This window comes from Castor canadensis, chromosome 11 (assembly GCF_047511655.1).
Source record: "Castor canadensis chromosome 11, mCasCan1.hap1v2, whole genome shotgun sequence".
Classification (NCBI taxonomy): domain Eukaryota; kingdom Metazoa; phylum Chordata; class Mammalia; order Rodentia; family Castoridae; genus Castor; species Castor canadensis.
Genome location: NC_133396.1, coordinates 143,209,964 through 143,236,229, shown reverse-complemented (window position 1 = coordinate 143,236,229; position 26,266 = coordinate 143,209,964). Strand labels below are relative to the sequence as shown.

General features: G+C 37.3%; 1 protein-coding gene across 7 annotated transcripts in view; it reads right to left on the bottom strand.

Moving 5' to 3' along the window:
• The window catches only part of Nvl (nuclear VCP like), a 76,427-nt gene that overhangs the window by 31,864 nt on the left and 18,297 nt on the right, over positions 1–26,266 (bottom strand). For all 7 annotated transcript variants that reach the window (XR_002213009.2, XM_074048882.1, XM_020174135.2 and 4 more), the window contains 11 exons: positions 25,865–26,131; positions 24,433–24,565; positions 24,071–24,147; positions 23,423–23,557; positions 22,350–22,451; positions 19,269–19,386; positions 15,768–15,912; positions 9,830–10,079; positions 7,768–7,986; positions 5,685–5,789; positions 1,460–1,522 (listed from right to left, as the gene is read on the bottom strand). Coding sequence is in view for 6 of the 7 variants with exons in the window: in XM_074048882.1 (XP_073904983.1) it covers positions 1,460–1,522; positions 5,685–5,789; positions 7,768–7,986; positions 9,830–10,079; positions 15,768–15,912; positions 19,269–19,386; positions 22,350–22,451; positions 23,423–23,557; positions 24,071–24,147; positions 24,433–24,565; positions 25,865–26,131 (1,614 nt within the window). In the remaining variant the exon portion in view is untranslated. The remainder of the gene's footprint in view (positions 1–1,459; positions 1,523–5,684; positions 5,790–7,767; positions 7,987–9,829; positions 10,080–15,767; positions 15,913–19,268; positions 19,387–22,349; positions 22,452–23,422; positions 23,558–24,070; positions 24,148–24,432; positions 24,566–25,864; positions 26,132–26,266) is intronic.

Sequence of the window (26,266 nt, the reverse complement as noted above, 5' to 3'; positions counted from 1 at the left end):
TTTCATAATAAACTTCATAATAATTTCTAAAAATATTACAGGTATTCAACAAGATGTTACAATCTTGCTTTAAAGTCTCTATTAGCATATTCTGAAAAAAAAAAAAAACATTCAAACTGTAGCTTGATATAAAGGCCCTTCACTGGCTATAACCTTTTCCAACCTCAACTCCCACCAATCCCTTCCCAAGGGATCATTTCTAAAACCTCCTCTGCTAGAAAGTCAAAATGAAGTACAAGAAATGAGCACAGTAAACACTTAAGTATAAACCCCTTATTGTAGGGGAATAAACTCAGTGATATTGTGCTTGCCTAGTACCCGTGATGCTGAAGTCCCAAGTTCCATCCCCAGCACTGAAAATTAAAAGGTGTGGGGAGGGGTGATAGAGTGGAGTGAGGAACAACAACACGCACTAAGAATATAGAGCAATGGCAGAGTGTGTGCTTAGCATACACTGAGTTCAATACTTGACACCAAAAACAAACAACAGGATAAGCCTAAAACAAATAGCATTAATTTCTTCTTTGTTTGGAGCATGGCATGGTGGTTCACACCTATAATACCAGCTATGAGGGGAGGTGGAGGAAATAGGATCAGTTGGATCCTACTTGCAAAAGACAGCAAGACTGTCTCAAAACCAAGTCAAGCATAGTGGCTCATGCCAGTAATCCCAGCTAATCAAAAGGCAAAGGCAGCACTGGCACAGGCAAAATCATGAGACTTAGCTCAAAAAATACAGACGCAAAAGGACTTTAAGGGTATGGTTCAAGTGACAGGGCACTTGCCTAGCAAGCATGAGGCCCTGAGCTCAACTCCTGGTATGGCTAAAAAAAGAAAGAAAAAGAAAATGTGTTTGAATATATTAGAAACATTGAATGACATTCTTTACATAGGGATGAATGGGAAATAAGAAATTCAGTATCTTAAATCTAAAATATAAATTTTCAATGCAGAAAGGCACTTTAACCACTTGAGTGATTTCTTTCCCCTAAAGCACTTTTTTTTAATAATTAATTCAAGAACCACACAACAATAAAACAGAGAAGCAGATTAGGACCAGGCAACCTGGATTCAAATCTGAGCTCTATTCTACTACTTCCTAGCTGCCAAACTTTGGCAAGCTATATAGCCTCTCTATACTGAGGATGCCTCAGGGTTATTGGAGAATATCTGTAAAGGGCTTGACAAGTACATGGTAGAGTAAACACAGTAAGATGTTAATGATTGTAAAATATTATTTCCATTTTGCAGGTATGAGAACTTGGGTTCAGAAATTAAGTAGACTTAATCAAGAAAGCATTTATACACCCCAAGTGGTAAAGCAAAACTCAATCTCTAACTCCAACAGCAGTTATTTTTACCAAAATACAAATGTCCCAAATTCTGATCATTTAATCTGTAATTTGAAATGACTATTGCTTTTCCTAATTAAAATAATGGATAATGCCACAAAACTTACCATATTTAGTAATTCAGGGCCCTTGACAGATATAAAATTTAGTCCAGACTCATTTGCCACAGCCTAGGAAGAAACAAAAAGACACAAATAAGGCAAATATAAAGTAATAACAATGTGATTTTAACTCTATTTTCTTCTTTCTAGAGTTGCTTCTTATTAGAAGGATAAGACAGAAATGGGAAAAAAATCAATAAAAGGAAAATCAAAGGAAGTAAATGTTAGCCTACAGCTTTCTGATATCATTGAACCTGAATAAAATCACTCAGAACTTCAAAATGACCAGAAAACAGAGTTCTTTTCTATTTCTAGAACCTGATACCTGAGATCCAGAACTACATTCAACATTCCTCAGCATCTCCATGGATCACATAGGTATTCAAACCTATCATTTTAGAAATGAGACTCCCAGCAAACTCAGCCTCCAACCTTTTCCACCTCATCTCAGTAAAAATCTTGGTATCTCCCTGCATCCCCTGTCTTATTCATGTTACCCCATCAACTTGTTCATCCTATTAGCTCCAATGCTAAATTGCACATGAGTCTGAAACCATTCTCCAGTATACCATCATGCCCATGGAGACCTCATCTTCTCTTGTCTGGATAGGCAGAGATACCCATAACTGCTTTCCTTTCATTCTTGCTTTTCTCCAGTAAATTCTCTAGACAGTGGCCAGAGAACTTTTATCATTTTACTACATGTCCCATTCATCGTCAAGTTGTTCAAGTACATCTTGAGATACACATCATGGTATCCAGTTGGGAAATAACTTCTCTTTACTCCAACCACTTACTTGTTCCTTCTTTGGTTCTCAAACTCACCAAGCCCTATTCCATTTCGGGACTTCTGGAAGTGCATTTTTCTCTATTTTCCCTTCTTTCTTCATGTCACTAGCTGGCCCTCCAAGTCTCTGTACCATTCCTTGAACACCATTATCTAAAGTAGCCACTTCTCAATCACTCTATCACAACACTGTATTTCCCTTCTGACTTAACTGATTCTGCAATTATATTGTTTTACTTGTCTATGCTGTTCTCTCCCAAACAGACAGTAGTTTGATTAGAAAAGGTGTGTTGCTCATTAGTTTATCCCTAATACCTCAAACAATTTCTGGCAAATAATAGGTAGTTCAATAAATGCTTATGAACTAATGACATGCATAAATGTTGTGTTGGGCAAAAATTGCTCAATGTATGGATTATCCACATCTCTCAACGCTTCTCTTTTTTGCTGCCAAATTTCATAACTTTCCCTCTTTTGCTCAACACTTTAGTACAAGAAAGTCATCTAATAACGCAACCACATTAGGTTTTCAACATATAGGATTTAACCCATTGAAACCCCAATTAGTTTATGAAGTAGGTAAAATCTTGTCCTCTAAATGAAATAGTGAACAAAGTTTAATGCTTTTTCCCATATGATTGGTGAATGTCATAATAAAATACTTTTTTTTGGTGTTACTGGAATTTGAACTTGGGGCTTTGTGTTTATGAGGCAGGTCCCTCATCATGAATCTTGCCCTCAGTGTCAGGACCACTTTTCTTCCATACTATGTCCTTAGAGATAACTAGCCTCTTCTCAGTTATCCTCTGATCAGTCATTAATTTCCAGTGTGCTGGTTCAAGTAATCAGTTTATGCTATTTATATGCTTATTTTATGCTATTTATACATTTAATAGCTACTGTTCCTTAGTAAAACTATATTATTTTATTCTGATTAAACAAAACAACCAAGATTAGCTAAAATCTTGGTTGGTATCAGTTACCCGATACCAACCGATAGGTGCCTCTATGAATTTACTATAAAGTTTAGACATTTTCTATTATTTCTGGATTCTTGGGCATATAGTCACACTCCTAGGAGAATCTGATATAAACTGCGAACATTCTTCCCTAGAAACAATACATTACACACAATATATGCAGGGCTCACGGATCCAGTGAAGCTGTGAAGTCCAACCCTGGAATCCTAGGTAAAGGTCACAGCTCCAAAAGGTCAGATTCACTAGAGAGGTACTAAATGCTAAAAACTTGGTGGAAGGGGAGGGGAGGAGAAGAGGAAAAATGTGTATCTATGATGTTTTTAATCTGTGGATCTCAAATTATCCAAGCTATCTTCTTTTTGCTGTGAACAAAACCAACCAAAGAAACACATAACTAAAAACAAAAACAAAAACAAAACATTACAAGGCACACATGAAAATCACATCTGTGTGCTAAACTTACATATTGACATGCAGGACATCCTTTCTGGCTACACTTTTCTAAAACTGCTGTGTACAGCTAATACTGTGCTGTTATCCATTCCTTCCTCTGTCCCCACTGCCTGACAGCAATGCCTCCTTGTATCAGGCAAGGAACTGTAATAATATAAGCAACTTTTGCACAGGGGACTATAACATTTGATATTTACTGAGGAATCAAAAATTATTTAAAGTGCTGTGGCATTTATTTAAAATGCTAATTTTCTTATTTGTGATCTTAAAAGAAAACCACAAAGACTGAAAAATTTGCTCATACAAAAATGAAACAAAATAAATAATATTTAAAAACATGATTAATAAAGTTAAAAAGGCAAAAATAGGCCAGGAATTGTGGTGCACGCCTGCAATCCTAGCTACTTAGAAGGCAGAGATAGGGAGGCTGGTGGTTGTAGGGCAGCCCAGGGAAAAGATCTCAAGACCCCATCTCAACCAATAAAAGCTGGGCATGGTGGGCATGTGCCTGTCATCCCAGCTATGCAGGAAACATAAGTGGGAGGACTGTGGTCCAGGTTAGCCTGGGCATAAACATGAGACCCTATTATGGTCTCATAACATAACAAAAGCAAAATGGGTCATGGTTCAAGTGGTAGAGTGCCTACTTCAAAAGCAAGAAGTCCTGAGTTCAAACCCCTGTAGTGAAGAAAAAAAATATCAGGCCTTTTGTTTACCAATAAATTTCTTTAGAACACATTCTACTACAATTTTCAGTGAAATTACAAAAAATATAAGCACAACATTACATAACATAGTGTTTTATGTTTTTTTCAAAGCCAGGAGCAGTGTGAAGTAGTGCTGCTTTTCATATGGGATCCTTACAATAAACCATAAAACATCTTGGGCTGGGGGTGTGATTCAAGTGGTAGAATACTTGCCTAATAAGCACATGATCTTTAATTCAAATTCCAGTAAGAAAACATCTCTCTGTTAGAATATTACCCAGGCATTAAAAACACTGATGTGTCCCTATACATACTGACGTGAGAAAGTGTTCAGGAAATGCTGAGTAAAGCAAGTTAAAAACCCTGTATTTCTAAAAATGTGTGTAATTATTGTTACAGTTTGGATGTGAAGTACCCCCCAAAAGGCTCATGTGTTAAAGGCCTGGTTGTCAGTTGATGGACTTTCAAGAAGTGATTGGATTAGAAGTGATTAGATTAGAAGTGACTGATTAGACTCTGACCTAATCAATGGATTAATCTGTTGATAATAGATTCATAAATTAATGACCCCTCCTCTCTCACTCCTATTCTTTCCTGCCTGCCATGACATGAGCAGCTTTCTCCCTCACATCCTTCTGCCATGATGCTCTGCCTCATCACAGGTGTCTGCCAAAACACATCCTTCCCTCCTTTAATTTGTTTTTCTGGGGTATTTGGTTATAGCAACAAATGTCTGACTTGCACAATTATCCTGTATGAATTATCTGGACATGCATGCATAGAAAACTATCTGGAAGGACTGACAACAAAATGAAACAGAATTAGGAGTAGGTAGCAGCAGGAGGACTATAAACAATGCTTTTCCCTTGTGCTTATTTTTTTCTATAGTGAAAAAAAAAAACCTAATTTTTAAAATAATTGTAAAGAATATAGAAATATTTAAGTTATAGTAACTACACCAAAGCAGGAAACAAGATTAGATACAAACTGCAACCATATAATAATACTTATTGAAAAGCCAGAACATCATACACAGAAATATAATTGCTGTTAAAATTGATGAGGTTATGATTTAAACATTGTTCAATGGAGTACCATTTGTAATTTAAAAGAGTACAAAATTTTCTTGAAAAAAGTTGTCAGTTTTGCTACAATGAATCTCTAATAGAAAGATTTATTCCTCTGTAAAAGATTTATTCCTACCTGAAAGGAAGACCTGAAGCACACACAGTTGAGTTTGTATCACTTTAACATTTAAAGTTACATTCACAGTACCCTACCTAAGAGGAAGACCTGTATCATACCTTTGCCAGCAGAGTCTTCCCACAGCCAGGAGGACCAGCCAGGAGAACTCCAGCTGGTGTCACCAATCCAACAGCTCTGAACTGCTCTGGGTTACGTACTGGTGCCTAGAAAGAGTAATACCAAGAGTGACCCATTACAGGAGTCTATTTACACTGCATGAGCAAATTTATCTCAAAGTATCTGATTCCTCATATTTTCAACACTGACCATGATGTCTGACAATGAGTAATACTTGACTTACCTCTGTTTCAGACAGGAGATACATGGTGATAAATAGAAAAGCTCTTGAGGAATTCAAACTTAGATATTAAGTTCTAAGAACATTTTAGACATAAAGATACATTTTTCAATATTTTAAAACCAAGTTTTAAAAAAACATCTAAACTTCTAGATTACAAAACATTTAGGCAGTTGGGCATGGTAGTACATGCCTATAATCTCAGTTACTATGAGAGGCAGAGATCCAGAGGATGGTGATTCAAGACCAGCCCAGGCAAAAAGTTAGATTCCCATGTCAACAAAAAAGCTGGACATGGTGATACTCTTCTATAATCCCAAATACACTAGAGACATAAGTAGTATGATTGGTATCTGAGGCTAGCTCTGGGCATAAAAAGCACAAGACCCTACCTAAAAAACAACTAAAGCAAAAAAGTACTGAGGGTATAGCTCAAGCTGGAAGTGGTGGCACTCACCTATCATCCTACTAATAGGAGGATTGTGGCCCAGACCACTTGGGTATAAATGTGAGACCTATCCCAAAAATAACTGTAAAAAGGGCAGGGGGCAGGAGATAGCTCAAGTGATAGAGGCACAAAGCTCAACTCCAGAAATCACCAGAAAAAAAAACAAAAACAGACAAACCTGTTCTATACGATCCCAATATACTTCCTCCTTCAGTAGTATATATCTCTAAATGTATCATATTTCAATTAGTGAGCCAAGAAATTAATCAGTAAAGTAGACAAATGAAAATTAATCCATGGGTGTTAAAATTGTCTTGACCCTAAGAGCATAATTAAGTTAAGAAAGTAGTTCTCAAACAATTTGGTCTTGGATAAAACCTGCAGTTTTTTGTTTTTTTTCTTTTACTCACTGCTGCAGAAATCAAGCACATCAAAACAATAATAAAACACATCTCAAAAGAAAGAAAATGCATTGTTGAGGATGCAGCACTTAAGAGAAGACACTGAGCCATGTACCATTTCAGAGACATTTTAGGAGTCAGCACATGGCAGAGGACATCAAGACTGCCCCTTTTAGCAACAGCTTCCCCAACCAGAACCAAATCCACTGCTCTGATAAGTCAATGACTGAAAAAGGGGATGATCTCTGTGGTAAGAGTGGTACTAGGCTGGCAGAGCTGTTCAAGCAACAAAGTGCCTGCCTAGCAAGCACAAAGCCCTGAGCTCAAACCCCAGTACCATTAAAAAAAAAAAAAAGAAAAAGTTGAAGAGTGGTACAGCAGCTGGGCACCAGTGGTTCACATCTATAATCCTAGCTACTCAGAAGGCTGAGATCAGGAGGCCAGCCTGGGCAAATACTTTGGGAGACCCCCCCAACCCCACCGCCATCTCCAAAATAACCAGAGCAAAATGGACTGGAGGCACCATTCAAGTGGTAGAGCATCTGCTTTGCAAGCACAAAGCACTAAGTTCAAACCACAATCCCACTGGGAGTAGTTGGGGGAAAGAATGGTACTCTCATATACAAGTTCCTCTCTGCCCCATATTCCACCAGGCAGAAAGCAAGTTTCCTAAGAAATTCTGAACTGGCTTCACTCTCACCTCTCCTTTGTCCTCTGTCCTCCTCACATGGTGGCAAAGGAGGATCTGGCTACTGGGTGATCCCTACTCTGGGCCCCTGAATCATGATTTAATCATTAATAAAAACTCATTGGAAAAGTACAGAGAGGAAAGGAGGCAAGGGAAAGGAATGAAGGAGTGGAGGGGAGGGGAGAAACACAAACATAACATAGTCAAGTCAATTTAGATATACACCTTGGTAAACATGCACACAGCTTTACCTCTGGTCCTTAAACCACGACATTTGCCAATGACATTTTGCAGCTGATACACTTACCAGTATTGCCATGGTGAGCTCTTCTCTAATATCTTCCAGGGCACCAATATCTGCCCATGTCACATTAGGGACAGTGACAAAGCCTTCTCTTTTGGCAGAGGGTTGAACTGAGGCTAGCGCAACAATGAAATCATTCAATTCAATGCATAGCCCTTGCATCTGCTCCTCTGAGAGGGGATCTTGCTCTCTTAGCAACCCCAGCAGTTTTTGCAATTCATCCTTAATGGGAACAATTGAGAGGAAAATTTATAAATCACAAAGCTTATTGAAAATTCACATTACACTTTTTAAAAAATTATTACTTCAATATTGTGTAAGTTACAGTGAATTTCTACATATTTTAATCATTTTTCCCTCTCTCTGACATGACTCATGTTCATTTTATTCTAAGTGAGTCATATGCCTGATTAAAGGTGTTAAGAATGACTTCTAGGACTGTCAGAGTGGCTCAAGAAGTAGAACACCTCCCTAGCAAGCACAGGCTCTGATCTGCTCCCAGTATCACCAAAAAAAAAAAAAAAGAAAAGGAAAAAAAAATCTGAATCTGACCTATACTAGGGTTAGATACAGCAAACAAAAGCAGCTGGCAAGTATTAATTTCATCAACCATGGCATTTCCAGTTTTATTTGTAAATACTCATGAAGCAGGTGACTTCTGATGAAATTAACACCAAGTTAGGCTAGTGACAGTATAATTTCATTATATGGGTTTTTTTTTTAATCACTTATCAACCAAGTGCACAGCAGGCTATTCTCCTATGAACACTGAACTTCAAAGGCAGATTTACTGCATGAAAGGGCAGGTATAAAAAAGTAACAGAGTAATTCAATCTAAAAAAACCCTATTTTTAAGATAAAAATCATAATTTATAAGCAGTATTATAGAAAGAAATTAGTTTATTAATTTTAACAGAAATAATGTTGATTTGAGATAAATAAGGAAAAAAACTAAATGGTTTAAAACCAAAAGGCTTGGATTTTTAAGTTCCTGCACTGTAGATGACATATTGTCTTGGGCAAGTCACCTCTTCAACTTAGTGTCTTTGATGACAAAACAGGAAAATTAGTATTTTCCTCACAAGGTTATACAGGTCAAATCACATAATGTTTAGAAGTCATCTGTGCAAACTACAAAATGTTATATAAATATTGAGATTTCATGACTTATTCAAAACTGTACCACTTAGCCAAGACTGAGCCTGTCATGGTGGCACATGACATGGAAGTCGAAGATGGGAGGAATGCAGTGTAAGTTCAGCCCAAGTAAAAAAAATTAGGGAAACCCCATCTCCAAACAAACCAGGCTTGGGGACACATATCTGTAATCCCAGCTATGCAGGAGCAGAGGTAGAATGACTAGATCCAAGGTCAGCCCTGGGCAAAGACAAGACCCTAACGGAAAAATAAAATCTAAAGCATAAAGAGTGAGGATGTGGCTGAAGTGGTGAAGTGCTAGCAAGCACAAGGCCTTGAGTTCAAACTCCCAAAAAAAAAAAAAGTAACACTGACCTTAGACTGATAAATGTTTTTCTTCACTCTCACACAACCAACAACTATTCTCCAGAGCTTAGTACCGATAGGGATGAGGACACGGTTATGTCTTCAAACTATCCCAGTCCATCCCCTAAAATAAACTTCACATGGGCCAATGGCTCATACCTGTAATCCAAGCTACTCTGGAGGCAGAGATCAGGAGGATCACAATTCTAAGCCAGCCCCAGGCAAATACTGTATGAGACCCTATCTCAAAAAAAACCCATCACAGCTGGCGAAGTGGCTCAAGTGGTAGAGTGCCTGCTGAGCAAGTGTGAGGTCCTGGGTTCAAACCCTAGTACCACTGAAAAAAATAAAATTAAATTAAAAAACCCATCACAAAAAAGGACTGGTGGAGCGGCTCCAGTGGTAGCATGTTACTTAGCAAGCATGAGGCCCTGAGTTCAAAAAAAAAAAAAACAAAAAAACACCAATGCCCTAACAAGAGCTGGGAAACTTACTCTGTAAGGACTCAACCATACGGACACTTCCTTGAATTTAAGGTAACACAAAAAACATTCAAAAGCACCTGTGTTTCAGGACTGGGTTCAGTTCCCAGACTTTTTTCCTGTCCTCCTTCAGATGGCAAACCTTCAATCTCAGGGTCTTTCTTCTGCTGCTCCTGTAGTTTCATCAAGACCCTATTGACTGCACACATGGCTGCCTCTCGGCAGAGTGCCATTAGGTCAGCACCAACAAAGCCTGGTGTTAAGTGGGCTAAGTGACCGAAGTTAAAAGTTTCAGGAAGTCTCAGTTTTCGACACAAAGTTTGAAGTATTCTGTAGAAAAGACAGAAAAAAAAGTTCAGATTCCTAATCTGTTAGTAAAAACAAGTCCACAAATATATTTATTTGAAATGGTATCATAATGAGTACTACGTAAGACCAAATAAAGGGCTGGGGGTGTAGCTCAGTGGTACTTACCTAGCATGCTCAAGGCCCTGGGTTCCATCCGCAGCACCCCCAAAAAACAAAAAACTTCTCACTAGGCATGGTGGCACATGCCTCACCTGTTAACGCCAGCACTTGGGATGCTGAGAGGAGAATTGTGAATTTGAGCCAACCTGGGCTACATAGTGAAACCTCATCTCAAAAACAAACAAACAAGAGAAAAGATCTAATAACTCATTCACTCAACAAATACTAAATCACTATTATGTCAAACTTATTCCACAAAGAATTATGGTAAAAATCTGCTTGGTAGGAACTATGTTAAGGGTTGTAAGAAATACAACTATTATTTCTAAAATGCTATCTTTAACAAGACTTTTACAATATTACCAAGGAAATAAGATAAATAACTTGTGGGGTACTTTTAGAGTAAATAAAACAGATACTTACCAGAAAGAGAAGCCTCATATTTAAATAAACCATGAATTCTTTTTATCACCAAAAGTTAACTTGATAAAACACTTTAATATACAGTTTTATATTAGGTAGCTGTTTCTCCAACTTCACCTTTACCAACTGTGTGTGCCCATCCCCTGTACTGCATGTATGAAAATTTTTGTTCAACCTAACTTGGCAGTTGGTTATGGTATATATCAATGAAAACTGGACTTCTAGATAATTATTATTGCTGGGTGCTAGTGGCTCACACCTGTAATCCTAGCTATTTGGGAGGCTGAGATGGGAAGGATCACAGTTCGAGGACCCCATCTCCAAAATAACCAGAGAAAAATGCACTGGAGATATGGCTCAAGTGGTAGAGCGCCTGCTTTGCAAGTATGGAGCCCTGAGTTCAAACCCCAATCCCACCTAAATGAACAAATAGATAAATAAATACATAAAGTGGGGCATGGTGGCTTGTGCCTGTCATCCCAGATAAGCAGGAAGCATAAATATGAGGATCACATTATAGGCACCAGAGGAAAAACATGAAACCGTATCTGAAAAGTAACTAAAGCAAAAAGGGCTGGGGGCATTGCATGACTCACGTGGGAGAGTGACTGCCTAACAAGCACAAGGCCTTGAGTTCAAACACCAATAAAAAAAATTAATAAGGCTAAGCAAATGCATTTTGAATCTTCCAAATTTGTAGAGGAGGCTAATATTTTCAAATGTTAAGCTAATAGAATTCTATAATTAATAAATTATAGAAAAATCATTTGGGATCATGTTAAGTAAAAAAGAAAAGATCAGCATTACTGACAAATGAAAAAGAATTCACTCACAAGTACTTTAAAAATGGGAACCAAGAAAAGATTCCACAATAAGCCTATTTCTAAAAGACACTTACCCAATATGCTGCTATACACACAAATACCAAGAAAACTTTGGATGATACGAAAAATGGCTAACAGAAAGTAACATCCTTTTCTTAGTTATAGTCTAAAAGGACAAGAACAAGAAATGGAAGCACAAACTCCATGGCCAAAACACCAGGAGATTATCTGTACTCTACTCCCCTCAAGCTATTCTAAAAGTACTACAGAGAACGTGCCATTAGGAGGGTCAGTAAATAGTCATTCTTTCATTCACTTACTCACTTAGTCATTCACTTTCAAGAGACAGAGTCTTGTTATGTTGCCCAGGCTGGCCCTGAACTCCCGGGCGCATGTAATCCTGCCTCATCCTCCTAAGTAGCTGGGACAACATTATGGGTCACTGCACCTGGCTTCTACTTTTTTTTTTTTGTGACAGCATTTTGTCATGTTGCCCAGGGGTTGGTTATTCTTTATTTTTAAGTAGTCATTAAGCCACTTATCTCAGACTGTAGGCTTTTGTTTGACACTATATAGAGGAAGGTGTTTATGCTGATATGGGATGGTCAAGGAAAGTTCCTAGTGTATGCTTATTTTACTAACAAACAGAAAGGTCATCTAACTTGGATCTTTCTAAGTCAGCTCTAGGTGATATACTAATGACTACAAAACCCTAAAAAGATTCAAAATATTGGGATTTCCTAAAATAAATGGCTTAAGTTTTATAATTTATTTGACTTACAAACAGAAAGACTTTTAGCTAATTATTTAAGTAAACTTAATTTTAAAGAGTTTTAGATTTACAGAATTATTGTAAAGACAGTTCACATTATTAAGGACAGTTTTTGGGACTACTGGTCCAGCATTTTATAAAATGACCCTCAAATGGGACTTGTGTGGTATTTTTCTCATGATTTCACCAGTAAATGTGTTTTGGGGAAGAAGACCACAGAGGTAAAATGCCATTCTCATCACACCATATCAAGGATACATACTGTCAACATGTCTACTGTGGCTGCCTAGTGTGAGACAGGGTTTGAAAGGTTTTTCACTAAACTCTTCTCCTCAGCCTTCCCAAACTGTGCTCTGGTATCACAGCTCACACTTAATGAGTGGGCAGTTACAATCCACTTCCATTAGGGTTATGCATCGTCAAAAATTATTTGGAATTCTTCTGCATCACTTTATTTATTTACTGAAGCACTCATTTGTAAACAGTATAAACAAATATTTAATTATCTCTAATCCTGAACCACAATTTATGAAGATGATTGATGGAGAGTGGTCTATTGACCTAGCAGAGGGGGCTCAGTAAAATTAACTTTTGCATAGAGATGCACTAATGAGAAACAAGCATATTTGCCTGATTGGAACTCCAAAGACTCAAAATTGGACATGACCAAGTAAGACAGGGAACCAAAACCAGAAAAATTACCTGAAAACCTGCATGAGAAGTATCAAGACTCCATTTGCTCTCCCTCCTTTTAACCAACAGAACACCAGAAATCTGCACTCTAATGAAACTGAACCAGGGAACGGAAGCTCCAAGTTTATGGACCATAAAGTAAACTTAAGCTCCAGCTCAAGACCAGAACCATCTGACTCAGAACTTTCTAAACTGTTATTTCACAGAAATAATGAGGGAATGTGATGACTTATTTTAGACCACTAGTTTTGGTATGGTTTGTTTTACAGCAACAAGAACTGGAATTACAGCAGCTATCTTAAAAAAAAATTTTTTTTTTTGTAAGACTGAGGATATGCTTAGTGGTACAGCACTTGCCCAGCATGTGCAAAGCACTGGGCTTAATTCCCAGCACATTAAAATTTTTTTTTCCTGTGTTGGACACTGCTAGGTTATATTAACTCAGTTCTCACAAAAAGCCATGAAGCTAAGGTATTTTTAGCATTTTACAGGTAAAGTTGTTGTTGCTATCGTTATTATTACTGCTGTATTACAAATAAACTAAAGCTTGGCAAAAGAATATTAGCAGGCAAAGCTGAGACTGGCTTAAAGTCTCAGCATCCATTTACTGCCCCTCCAGCCCAGTCCTGCCTAACCTGGTCTCTTCTCCACACCATTTTTCTTCCAGTCATACCTGAACCTTATCATCACCTGGACCTTGATGACCTCTGAAATCACCATTTAAAATACCTTACTCTTTGCTCAGAATCCTCTATGCTATAGTTTAGTACTTAATACTCCCACTCACCAATTATTGGACTGGACCTTCCTAGGTTCTTCTTGTTTACTACCACCTTCTTATCAAATACTATTTTTACAGCCCAGACTTCAGAGTCTACTTTTCAATTATCTAAATCCTAAATTTCTACTTTTTCTTTGCCTAGACCTAACTGATGAATGCTACTGGAGAGGAAAAATCATAAAACCAGGTCTACTGGTAGTGTTCTATACCTCAATTTTGAAGTGTGACAATACTGTTATTCTAACTAGCTCATCTCAAATTATTTCAGAGAATAATTTCAGACCTTCATTCTCTGCAAAACTCTAATCCATCATCCACTATCCATCTTCCTTTGATCAGAGAATCTCACTTTTTTTCTTTTTTTGGTGGTAATGGTGCTTGAACTCAGGGCCTACACCTTGAACCACTACACCAGCCCTTTTGTGTAAAGGGTTTTTTTGAGATAGGATCTCGCGAACCAATAGCCCAGGCTGGCTTCAAACTGCGATGCCCCTGATCTCTACCTCTTGAGTAACCAGGATTACAGGCGTGAGCCACTGGTGCCCGGCTAGAATCTCACTTTTTAATTCACAGAGGAAACACTCAGTTTTCCAGTACTGCACTAATAACCCTTTCTTCTCCCCTTTACTATCATATCAAAGGAAGTAACCTCACTGTAAGGCCAACAATACACATAAGCACCGAATCCCCAAACCTCCCATTTATTCCTTCAACACTTCAACATACTCAAGTTTCTCTTACCCTAAAACAAACAAAACAACTTCTCTTTTTACATCCCATTGTCTACCAACCTTGCAATTATCTTTCGTAGTAATTAGGGTGAATGTCCAAAGAGAAAACAGATGTCCACCAGTTCATCAATAACCAGAAGACTTGTAAACCACTTATTTCTTATACTATATTGTAAGTACCTTTAAAGTAGGAACTTTTAACTCCTTACAGTCTACGCAATACCTGTCAGTGTGGTATATATCCGTATAATATGTTCTATGTATTTGTTAAGGCAGGGTGTGGCTATGTAGCCCAGGCTGGCCTTGAATTCATGATTCTCTTCCCTCAGTTTCTGCAGTGTTGGGATTACAGGTGTGCACCACCATGCCCAACTGTTCTACATGTTTGCTAATAAATAAATACAAGGAACTTAAATTACTTTGCTGCAGGTATAAATGTGTTAACAAACAAACCTGGATGGTTAACTCTTGAAAGATTATACTTATAGATATACATAATACATACAGGAGTATAATATGCAATATATACAAGAATATAATACACATATATGAAATCAACTCAATGGCTTAAGTCAAAAATGTCAAGCAATCAAAAAAAGAAAAAAAACTTGAAGCTACAAGGGCCATCTCAGCCTTTCTTCCACCCACAGTGCTTTCCTCACCTCTTCCTGCACTGTCTTGACTATCTCCTCTCATTATTTACTTTTTTCCTAAGGTGATAATTATGAATGCCTGCTTTAGTGCCACTAACTTAAGGCAAAAGCCATTATAAATGTGACATTTCTTCACATTTCTACTACCTGAAGAGTGCTTCGTATTGGTGGGCATTTGTTGCTCTTATATCATTCAACCCCAACTACTAGGAAAACCTGGCCTTACAGCAAACATTCTCTGGCAATCTTTGTCTTATCATGAGACCTAAGCAGGTTAGTGCAATAGGTTTAAACTATGTACTCAGACTTAAACTGTATGTGGGATCAAATGGCACTACTCTATTTCATAGCTCCAAACACTGTCCCTAAGCTGGTGAGTCAACAAAAAAAAGCAAGTCATTGTTAACACGATCAGAAAAATGAATATGGATACATGAGTTCATGATCACTACTGAAAACACAACTTGAAACAATTATCCTATTGATGAGTAAGTTGTTTTAATTAATTTATGTGGGCTTTTTTTCCTTTCCAAATCAATTTCAGAAACAGAGAAAGATAGAAAGAAAAAAAGAAAGAGCAAGTAAGCTAGCTAACTACATGGTATTTCTCATCCCTTACTTTTAAAGCATTTGGTTTGGATGACATAGTGACAAACATGCTACAAGAATATACCTTTCCCTGGATGCTTCATCTGGAATACCTAGGCATATTTCTCGGTCAAACCTTCCAGCACGTCTCAAAGCAGGGTCTAATGAATCTGGTCGATTAGTAGCTCCGATGACTAGAACTCGAGCTGTAGCTGCCACAGTATTCAGATCTAGTGAGAACCAGACACAATGAGGGCATAATGGTAACAAAAATTATTTAATAGAGAAAATATACTACACATTTGGACCCATATATATATACATTATATATATATATATTATTATATGTATTAAATGCCTAATATGTAAAGTGTGAGGAAGATAAATACAAACTTTGCTCTCAGCAATTCACAATTTAGTGAGAAATATTAAGTGTATAATTAAAAAAACAGGATGTAAGAGAAGTTTTGTGAAGCATAATTACAGTTAGGATAAACAATGCACTATGGTAAGATAAGGGAAGGTGTTAACAAGGAAAAATAGAGCATATGGCAGAACTGCAAAACCACAAGGTGCACCTCACCTGTCTACACTCAATCTGTTAAGACTACAGATGTGACAATTATTAGCTCCCTGAGGCTTGAAGACTAGAACAAACCTTTTGATCCTTTACATCTGTGCTTCCATTCCACTCTAAGGGGAGTCCTAAATTTTCCATAACAGGGTGAACATATAAGCAAAGACTCCTGCGAGATAATAACATTTGCTTCATTATCATAGTAAAACACACACTCCTGAGTGGAATTTTAAGATGCTAATGAGCTGAGGATGTGGCTCAAGGGGTAGAGCTCAATGCCCCGAGTTCAAACCACAGTACCACAAAAACAAAAACAAAAAGCAAACAAATAAAAAAATCCCAAAACACTAATGAGACTTACAATGTATGAGAAACCATAAAGAGCAACTGAGCATGTCTGACCCTCACCCCTTCACTACATCTGACTTCAGGCAGGGCAAACCTGAAAGGGCATAAATGCCCAAAACCCCCAAACCAAAGAGCTACTCTACCTTTGGGGTAGACAACTACTGTTCTCTCCTGACATTTAAGCCACACTGCTCTGTCTATTGAGTGGCCTACTGTACTGCCTCTCTATATTAAACTTGCTGTTTGCTTTTGCTTCAGAACTAGTCTATGTTTGACTTTTACCCCACATGAGACATAGTATGCACTTGACCAGTGACATTATGAATTTCAACTGAGGGATAAGGGAGGGCTCAATGGAACAGGGAACACTTCAGAAAAACCTAAAGGAACAAATATGACTTTAAAATGCAGAGGTAGAAGTTAATGAAGTTCTACACAGAAGTAGTGTGAATGAAAGCAGAAGTGGCACACACGACACAACTACAAAAGGTGAGAAAACCAGCAACACAGTCTGGGGAAGACAGCAATGTTGTTTCAGAACGATGGTGAAATCAACTTCAGATGGGTACAGAATAGTCTAAGGTGCTCTGGCTTACTCTAGAAACGGATTTTTATAGAAATGGATAGAACGTAGGATTCAAAGTTGTCTTTTCTAAGTATTTATTTCCCTCAACTGAAACAGGATTAAAGAGGTTATATTCCTCACAGGAAATAAGGTAGTAAGATTCTGAATAAATCATGAGGAAGTTATTGTAGAATACTGTTTAGCTAACAGGAAAAACATGGCTGGAAAGTTTTACATAAAAAAAAAAAAAAAAGGGCCAAACATGGAGGCTCATGCCTGTAATCCCACCTATTTGGGAGGTAGAAATAGGAGGATAACAGTTCAAGGCCAGCTGGCAAGAAAAAAAAAAGTGGGGGGAAGGCAGGTTGGTAGTATGGCTCAAGTAGTAGAGTGCCTGCCTAGCAAATACAAAGCCCTGAGTTCAAACCCCAGTCCCATTAAAAAAGAAAAACAAAAAGGGTGTGAAGGTACATGCCTGTAATTCCAACTACTAAGGTGGCAGAGGTATGGAGGATTGAAGTCCAAGGTCAGCACAGGCAAAACACAAGAACCTATCTAAAAAACAAGCTAAAGCAAAAAAGGCTGAGGGGAGTGGCTCAAGTGGCTCCAGTGGTTAAGAGTACTTGCTTAGAGAATATAAGGCCCCTGAGATCAAGTTCCAGTACCATCAAAAAAATTTTTTTAATTTAAAAACAGAACAGTAAAGGGGGATGCTGAGCATGTAGCTCATGGGAGTTTGTCTAGCATATGCTAGGCCCTAGGTTCAATCCTAAGTACCACAAAAAATAAATACAACAGCAGAATAAGCAATCTGCAACCTGGCACCATAACGAATACAAGTATGTACTACTTCAAATTTTTTGTACACAAAACACAAAATGTGCCATTTCCACATAGGTAAAATCAAGTCCCAAAAAGTTCTCCAAATTTGTACCTAGCAACCATTAAATAAAATTATAAAACAAATTACAGACATGGAAAACATACTTTTAACATATTTAACACAGGAACTGTTTCCATAATATATTTAAAAAGTACCCCAAATCAACTTTATTTTCTTTTCAGCGCTAGAATCAACCTAGGGCCTCATACATGCTAAACAAACACTCCACCACTAAGCTACTGAAAAAAAAAAAGACAATTCAATAGAACAATGAATAAGAAAATGGACTTTGGAGATGATACAGAAATATGGAAAAGAGGCACAACCTCAATGGTAATCAGGGAAATCAAACTAAAAGATACCAATTTTAAGCAATCAGATTGGCAGAAATTAAAATAACTGATAACTTTAAGTACTGTCAAGTATCAGAGAGGCTCTCACATAGCAATAGTGGAATGTAAACTGCAGTCTTCATGGAGGGCAATTAGCCATTTCCTATGAAAATTTAAGATGTATACTCTTCAACTATCAACTTAGCTTCTTGCTGTTACTACAGAAGAAATACATATGCACCAAAATGGCTCTTTTAAGGATATTCCCCACAGCTTATAGCAAAGGGAAAAGTTGAAAACAACTTCAGTATCTATCAATGTGAGGATTCCTAAATACAATATAGTAAATCTAATCTAAACAATACTATATATCAGTTAAAAAGAAGTAAATATAAATGCATAAATGCATTAAAATGGCAACATTTCCAAGAGTTTTTTGCAGTAGTGGGGTTTGAACTTAGGGCCTCACACTTACCAGGTGGGTGCTCTACTGCTTTTGAGCCATGCTTCCAGCCCAAAACCACATTTTCTTATTTTTTGTTGGTACTGGGGGTTAAACTCAGGGCCTTGTGCTTGCTAGGCCGACACTCTACTGGTCCAAGGCACATTCTTAAGGGACATACAGTAGAGGTTGTAGAACAATGCATATGGTGCAACCCCAGAATTGTAAAATGCAAAACAAAATTGTAAATATTATGTATGTAAGTATTAAAGGTAACTATGGTACACTTAAAAATTAAAATGATGGCATAATCTTTTGTGACAAAAATCTTTTCTCTTATACTGTAAGATTTACTGTTTAAATGTTTTATACCTTCATGTATGACTTACACTATTTTAGGAAGTATAATCTTAAAATGAATTCATTATTTTAAACTGACCATCCATGCAGGTTAGGAGCTGGGCTACAATTCTTCGTTCCATATCTTTTGAAGCAACTTCTCTTTTGGGAGTAATAGCATCAATTTCATCAATGAAAATAATACAGGGTGCATTCAACTAGAAATAAAAATATCACACAAAGAAAACTATAAATATATTCCCTATATGCAGTTATATATAGTTTTTTATATGTATGTATGTACGTGTATATGTATACACACAGTTATACATAAATCTTCTTTAGAATTTTATAGTTCAAGGATCATCCATCAAAAAAATCATGAAGGCAGTTCACTGTGTGTTACTTCTGGTTTTTACATCTTATGAGAACCAGAATGCTTAAAAGAAGACAGTGACAGACTACAGATAGAGCAGCACTTCTACAGTGTTTTCAATCAATCCATGTTTTTTGACACATCTTTTGAAAATCTTTTGTAAATCAGACATATTTGTTATGCTATGGAATATAAACATTAACCTTAAAAGCTTTAATTTAGAAAATTCAAGTCTGCTCAAATGTTGAGTGTTTCTACCAACATAAAAATGACCAACCTTTTCTTCTGAATCTACTGTAAGAGGAGCTTAAGAAGCACCAGAAGTTTGTTGTTTTAACTGTAGTTAAAATACGCAAATTTTAATATTTTAACCTTTTTTTTCTTTTTGGCGGTATTGGGGTTTGAACTCAGGGCCTCAATCTTGCTAGGCAGGCACTCTACCACTTGAGCCACTCCGCCAGCCTTATTTTAACCATTTTTAAGTGGAGGTAGTGTTGGTGATGGTTACACAACAATGTGAATGTACTTAATGCCACTAGACTGTATATTTAAAAAAACAGCTAAAATAGTAATTTTTATGTCATGCATATTATATCACAAAAAGGAAAGATAAGAATTTAAATAAATGAAAAAATTTAAAGAAAATTAAATCATTCTTAAGTCATTCAATGATTAGTCATGACACTGATTATGCTAAAAGACTGTTGGGCCTAGCTAAGACATCACAAAACTACACTCAAGGGACAGCTATTTGGCCCATGGCTCTATTCCCCAATCTTCCCCATGATGTTTATCATCCAGTACCTTATGACTTTTGCGTCAGTTAAAAAAGAGTTAAGTTATAGAAAGCAAAGGTCTCAAAAGCCAACCCAGCTGACAGAGGGGCTCAAGTTGTAGAGCACCTGCCCAGCAAGCATGAGGCCATGAGTTCAAATACCAGTACCACCCAAAAAAAAAAAAAAAAAAAAGCCAGCATATTAGCATCTGTTAGTGACCTAGAAAACTGAATGGAAAAAAAAGAAATATATTTTAATCATCAAAATTTAACAAAGAAAGCATTGCTTTCTGAAAAGAACCACTTGGTTTGATTTGATTTCTTTGTTTTCTCTCTAATACACTTACTTCATCATACTACTTTGATTAAGGAAGAAGGGAGCAAGGAAGGAAGGGTGAATACCTACTGTTTAGGTACTGTACTGGCTCAATAGTGATTTATAGAGCCTTAAACAGAAGTAATGACCTAAATAAAGATGCCATTTATCTCTTTTAATTGTATTCATCACTGTGATTACCACCCACACAAAACTTACTACTTGTTCTCTAGCTTTGTGTGCCAATTTAACAAAATGAAGGGACATGTTTAGGAAAAATTTGCACACTGCCTTTCTTGCCCTTTCTCTGCATCTTCCTTGTGCTGCCCACACTTTTTTCCTTGTCAGTCTACACAAGAAACCAAATAAATAGTCTTTCCTTTCTTGCTATCCTAAAATATTTCTCTTCATTACTGCTAAAATACAATTTTTCTTCTAATCTCACATCAGTTTCTAGTACTGTATTGGCTGTGTTCTAGTATATACACTGGCAAAGTTAATATATATGTTGAATACAAACAAAGACAAACTTTTTGGGATGGAGGTGTACCTGAGTGGTAGAGTGCATACCTAGCAAGTGCAATACTGCCAAAAAAATAAATAATAAACTTTTTATCACTTCTTAGTTTTAGCACAGTGATGGCTCGTGTGTGTTCAAATACGCAAAATGTCATGGCTAATACAGTGCTCTTGCTATGAAAGATTTTATAAAAATTTTCTGTTACCAGGTACAAGGGCACAGTGTTATGATCCCAGCCCCACTGGAGGCTGAGGCAGGAGGATCACTTGGCCAAGGTCACCCTGAGCAACAAAGTGAAACCCTATCTCAAAAAAAAAAAAAATGTGTTCCCGCCTGTAATCCTAGCTACTCAGGAAACTGAGATCAGGAGGATCACAGCTTGGGCAAGTAGTCTGTAAGACCCTATCTCAAAAATACTCAACACACAAAAAAAAACTAGTGAAGTGGCTCATGTAGTAGAGCACCTGTCTAGTGAGAGGCCCTGAATTCAAACCCCAGTCCTGTGAAAAAAAAAAAAACCTCTCAATACTCTCAATAACCCCATGAGATCTTGGTATTATTATTACCCCAGTTTACTGGTATGAAATTGAGGGTAGAAGGGTTAAGTCTCTTCTCCGACATGACACATGATGGCACAGGATTTGAACCCATCTTTCTCACTTAAAATACACACATTTAATCACTGTACTATGCTGAAGATAAAACTTTAATTGCATGCAAGTATCATCTTCCAAATTTTAGTAACACAAATTACAATTAGGACAAAATCCAATCCAGAATTTCTGTCTCTGGTAAGATAATTTTCTTTTCTCAGGTTCGATTATACAAGTAAGAGTTTATCTTAGCATTTTATGGTTGTTTTTGTAATGTAATAACCCTAAATGTAACCATTTTCACATTGCTAAGAAGTTTTTTGGTCAAACCTAAATTGGAGAAAGGGAATGAAATAAGGGTATATATTTTCAACACATAACTTACTGGATTTATGACAACCTAGAACTTCTCACCAATTATGTTTGGTTTCATTTATGTTTGATTTCAAATGAAGGAGATCATTTACCCAACAGTTTGCATCATTAAATCTACTTTAAATATCTGTCACCATGCACAGAAAATTACCAGGTTTACAAAAGAATGGTGCTTGAATGAGGTAACAAATCAAAGAAGGAACTTTAATGTCATTAGCTGACTCACCACAGCTTGTTCAAATAAATCTCTAAGCTTCTGCTCAGACTCTCCAGAAACTCCCGACACAATCTCTGGAGCAGCCACTTTCAGAATTGGCAAGTCAAGTTCCTGTGCACAAATACATAAAAAAATGACCAAATATTCAAATTTTAACCCTCCTACTATCTCCTTATCAATTTCCCCAACAAAATTACATTTTTTTAAATGAGTAATTTTCAAAGGAACTTTACCTTTGTGTGTGGGTTCAATGAAAAAACACTATTTAGCCAGGTGCCAGTGGCTCACATCTGTAATCCCAGCTAATTGGGAGGAGGTTGGTTTGAAGCCAGCCTAGGCAAATAGTTTTTGAGACCCCCCCATCTCAAAAATAACCAACACAAAACAGAGCTGGTAGAGTGGCTCAAGTGGCAGAGTGCCTGCCTGGCAAGCATGAGACTGAAAAAAACAAAAACAACACTATTTAAAAAAATCTATGCCCAGCACCAGTGGCTCATGCCCATAATCCTAACTCCTGAGGAGGGTGAAATAAGGAGGATCACAGTTCAAGGCCAGCCAGGACAAATAGTTCATGAGACCCCATCTCCAAAATAACGAAAACAAAATGGACTGGAGGTGTGGCTCAAGCAGTAGAGCACCTGCTTTGCAAGTGCAAAGCCCTGAGTTCAAACTCCAGTCCCACCAAAATCAAAATAAATAAAACTATTAGGATAAAGGGAAAAGGAAATAAATGTAAATTATGTTTTTAAAAAGGATTTTTTACAGTTATATTATTTTGCTTCCCACCCAACCTTTGTCATATACAATACAGGTATTCACTGGAGAAAAAACAATCCCACCAATAGGTGCATGAAAGAGGTAAATAAGGAAGGCATGGTGGTACATATCTGTAATCACAAGATGCTGAGGCATGGTGATGAAGAGTTTGAGGCCAGCCAGAGCTACAAAGCAAGAACCTGTGTCCAAAAATAAAAGGGATCATTTCTCACTGACCATATTCTCCTCCTGAGAGATGCCAGGTTAACTGGAGAAAAAACAAACAGTAACAACAAAAAAAAGCAATGAGTGTCAGCAAGCCTCACCCCAGCAATTGCATGTGCAAGTAATGTCTTCCCACAGCCTGGTGGCCCATGAAGGAGAACTCCACGAGGGGGCACTACGCCCAGGTGGTGGTATACCTCCGGGTGACGCATGTGTATGAGCATCTTGCAAACTTCCTAGGCAGGGAATAAGCACAAAAGATGTCTTCCGCATCTCAAGATAGAAAAAATAAAAGCATGAAATGTCCTATTCTTTGGAGCACCAAAATGGAGTACACAAGAGAACAGGCTTTAGGCTTAGATTTAATCCTGGCTCTGGAACCAGCTACATAACTTTACATTAACTTCTGTGCTTCTAAACCCTAAGCTGTAAAAATATCTACTTTAAAGACCATGAAAAGTAACTAACATAGTAACTGGAACAGAGTAGACACTAAAAATAAATTGTACTCATTACTATCAATACTGTTAGAACAAGATTACTTATAAAGAATGTATCTTATGTGCACTATAATTAAAAAGATGAAAAGACTGAGAACAGTATGTTTCTTTCTCTCAATTCCTGAGGGGTACAGGTCAGGTTTGCCTTCTCACATTCCCATTTCGTATTAGAAATGAAGAGGTAGGCTTTGTTTGTATAACTGGTTACCAATATACCCATCTCAGGTGAAATTATGAATTTTAACTAACTTTTAATGTTGCATCATTGCCTCCAACATCTTCAAACTTCACAATGGACACCTGCAATTCCAGCCCCCTGGCTTTAGCTGGTAAACCAAAAAAAAGAAAAAGAAAGGAAGGAAGTTAAAAAAAAAATTAGTGACAAACTCATAATTAAGCATTCAACATATTTGTTTCTGGTGTTTAATTGTTGGTTGGTTGGTTTTGGCAGCACTGAACTTTAAATTCAGGGCCTCACATTTGTTAGACAGGGGCTCTACCACTTGAGCCACTCCACCTAGAAATATTTTTCAATGAATGTTTCTGTACCTTGAAAACGTGCCTCTCTCAAAGCACACACACCACTGCTACCCATAAGACCCCCATCTAACCTTTTGTTTGCAGGACAGCTTCTATTTCTCCATCTATTTCCTGAAGGTCTTCTTTCTTCCTTTTGTTTCCTTTGCCCTTTAGTCTGTTTTTCCTTTTTTTATCATTCTCCAGAGGAGAAGAATCTTTTGAATCCTGGAAAAAAAAAAACTTAAATATACTATGCTTAAAATTATACTGCTAATGTTTTCTGAAGATGGGCATTATACAAAAAAATCCATTCCTGAAGAGCACTTGCACTTGTCACTTATTCCCAACCTCTCTGCTCAAAGAGTCTCTCTGCTGTGGTCCTTCTTTCCCAAAACTTTAAAGTTCAGTTTAAATCCTAACATTTGAAAACTGTCCTTCCAGGTTCTTCCAGTTACATTTCATATCTTCCTCACATTGCCAAAACACCGCATTTGTAGCTGTATTATAGGCTAATATAATCTGTTTTGTATTTGAGTGCTTGATTTGTCTATGTCTCTTTCCTGAACTATGAGCTCCTCAATTTAGAACACTAATATCATCTTTTATTTCCATTGAGTCCTCTCATCATTGGTGTTTCATACCATACGTGTTTATCTGATATCTGATGACTCACTAAATATGGCTATAGAGCTGCACTGACAGCCAAGAAAAGGACAACTTACAAAGTCAAGTTCTTCCCAAAAGTGGATTAAAGCGAAGGTATCTGGAAGAGGCCCATTAAATTTGAAAAGGTTTGTCAAATCAAGGGTTTGTTGCTTAAAAACCAACAATAGTTCTCTTAACGCTGCTTAAGAGAAATACTGTAAAAGTCACGTACATAATTTTATATATTCTTAGTAGCCACGTTTAAAAACAGAAAATAGAAACAATTCATTTAATAAGCTTTTTTTTGGGGGGGGAAGGGGGGTGCTGAGCACTGAACCTAGGGCCTCACATGCTGAATGGACTATTAGCAGGTGGGAGCAAGTTGGAGGCGGCACTGAAGGCATGTCCTCGAAGGGTATCTTGAGACCTTGATCTTTCCTTCCTCTCGGCTTCCTGGCCCTATGAGGTGAGCAGCTCTGATCTACCACACCCTTCCACTACAGGCCAAAAATCAATGCAGCCAGTCACCTACGCACTGTGACTTCTGAAATTATGAGCCAACAATTATTATCGTTTCTCTCAGCTATTTGCCACAGCGATGAAGTCTGACAAACACAAATGGCAATGGCCTGACTTAACTCATAAAAAAGATTATCAGTATGAAGCATTAACTAGGGGAACAAGAAAGGGCACACACTCCAGTTGGAAGTGTATTTCATGGTTAAAGAAAAAAGAGAGGTTTGGACTAAGATGGTAATGAAAGCTGAAGTGTGAAGTGACCTTATTTCAAAGATACACATAAAATAAGTATTTACTTTATACTATATTCAGTGTAAATAATGTTAACTCCATGAGGCTAAAATTTCACTATGAAAATACCTTTATTTCAGATACTGGCTTCTTACGAATATTTTTCTTATCTGATAGGTCCAAGAATAAACTGTCTTCCTTTCCATCTGGGATTTTGTCAATAAACCATCCTCCCTCAGATTCTCTGGCAGAGGTCTTCAAAGGAATGGAGCCTGTTTTAGAAGTAAGCCATGGTGTTGAAGTTTCTTTTTGCTCCAACTCTGGAGTATTTGGAATAGAATCAAGATTTCCTTTCCGATATAAAGAGAGCAGGGAACTGTTCATATGATTGGCTGACTGATAGAAACACAATTTTAGCATAAATTACTCACAAGGTATTCATAAAAAGTTTCATTACCTATACCATAAATTTTGTACATTATGCTTTCAACAATTTCTCTCACATTTATATTCAGAATATGTAGATGTTCA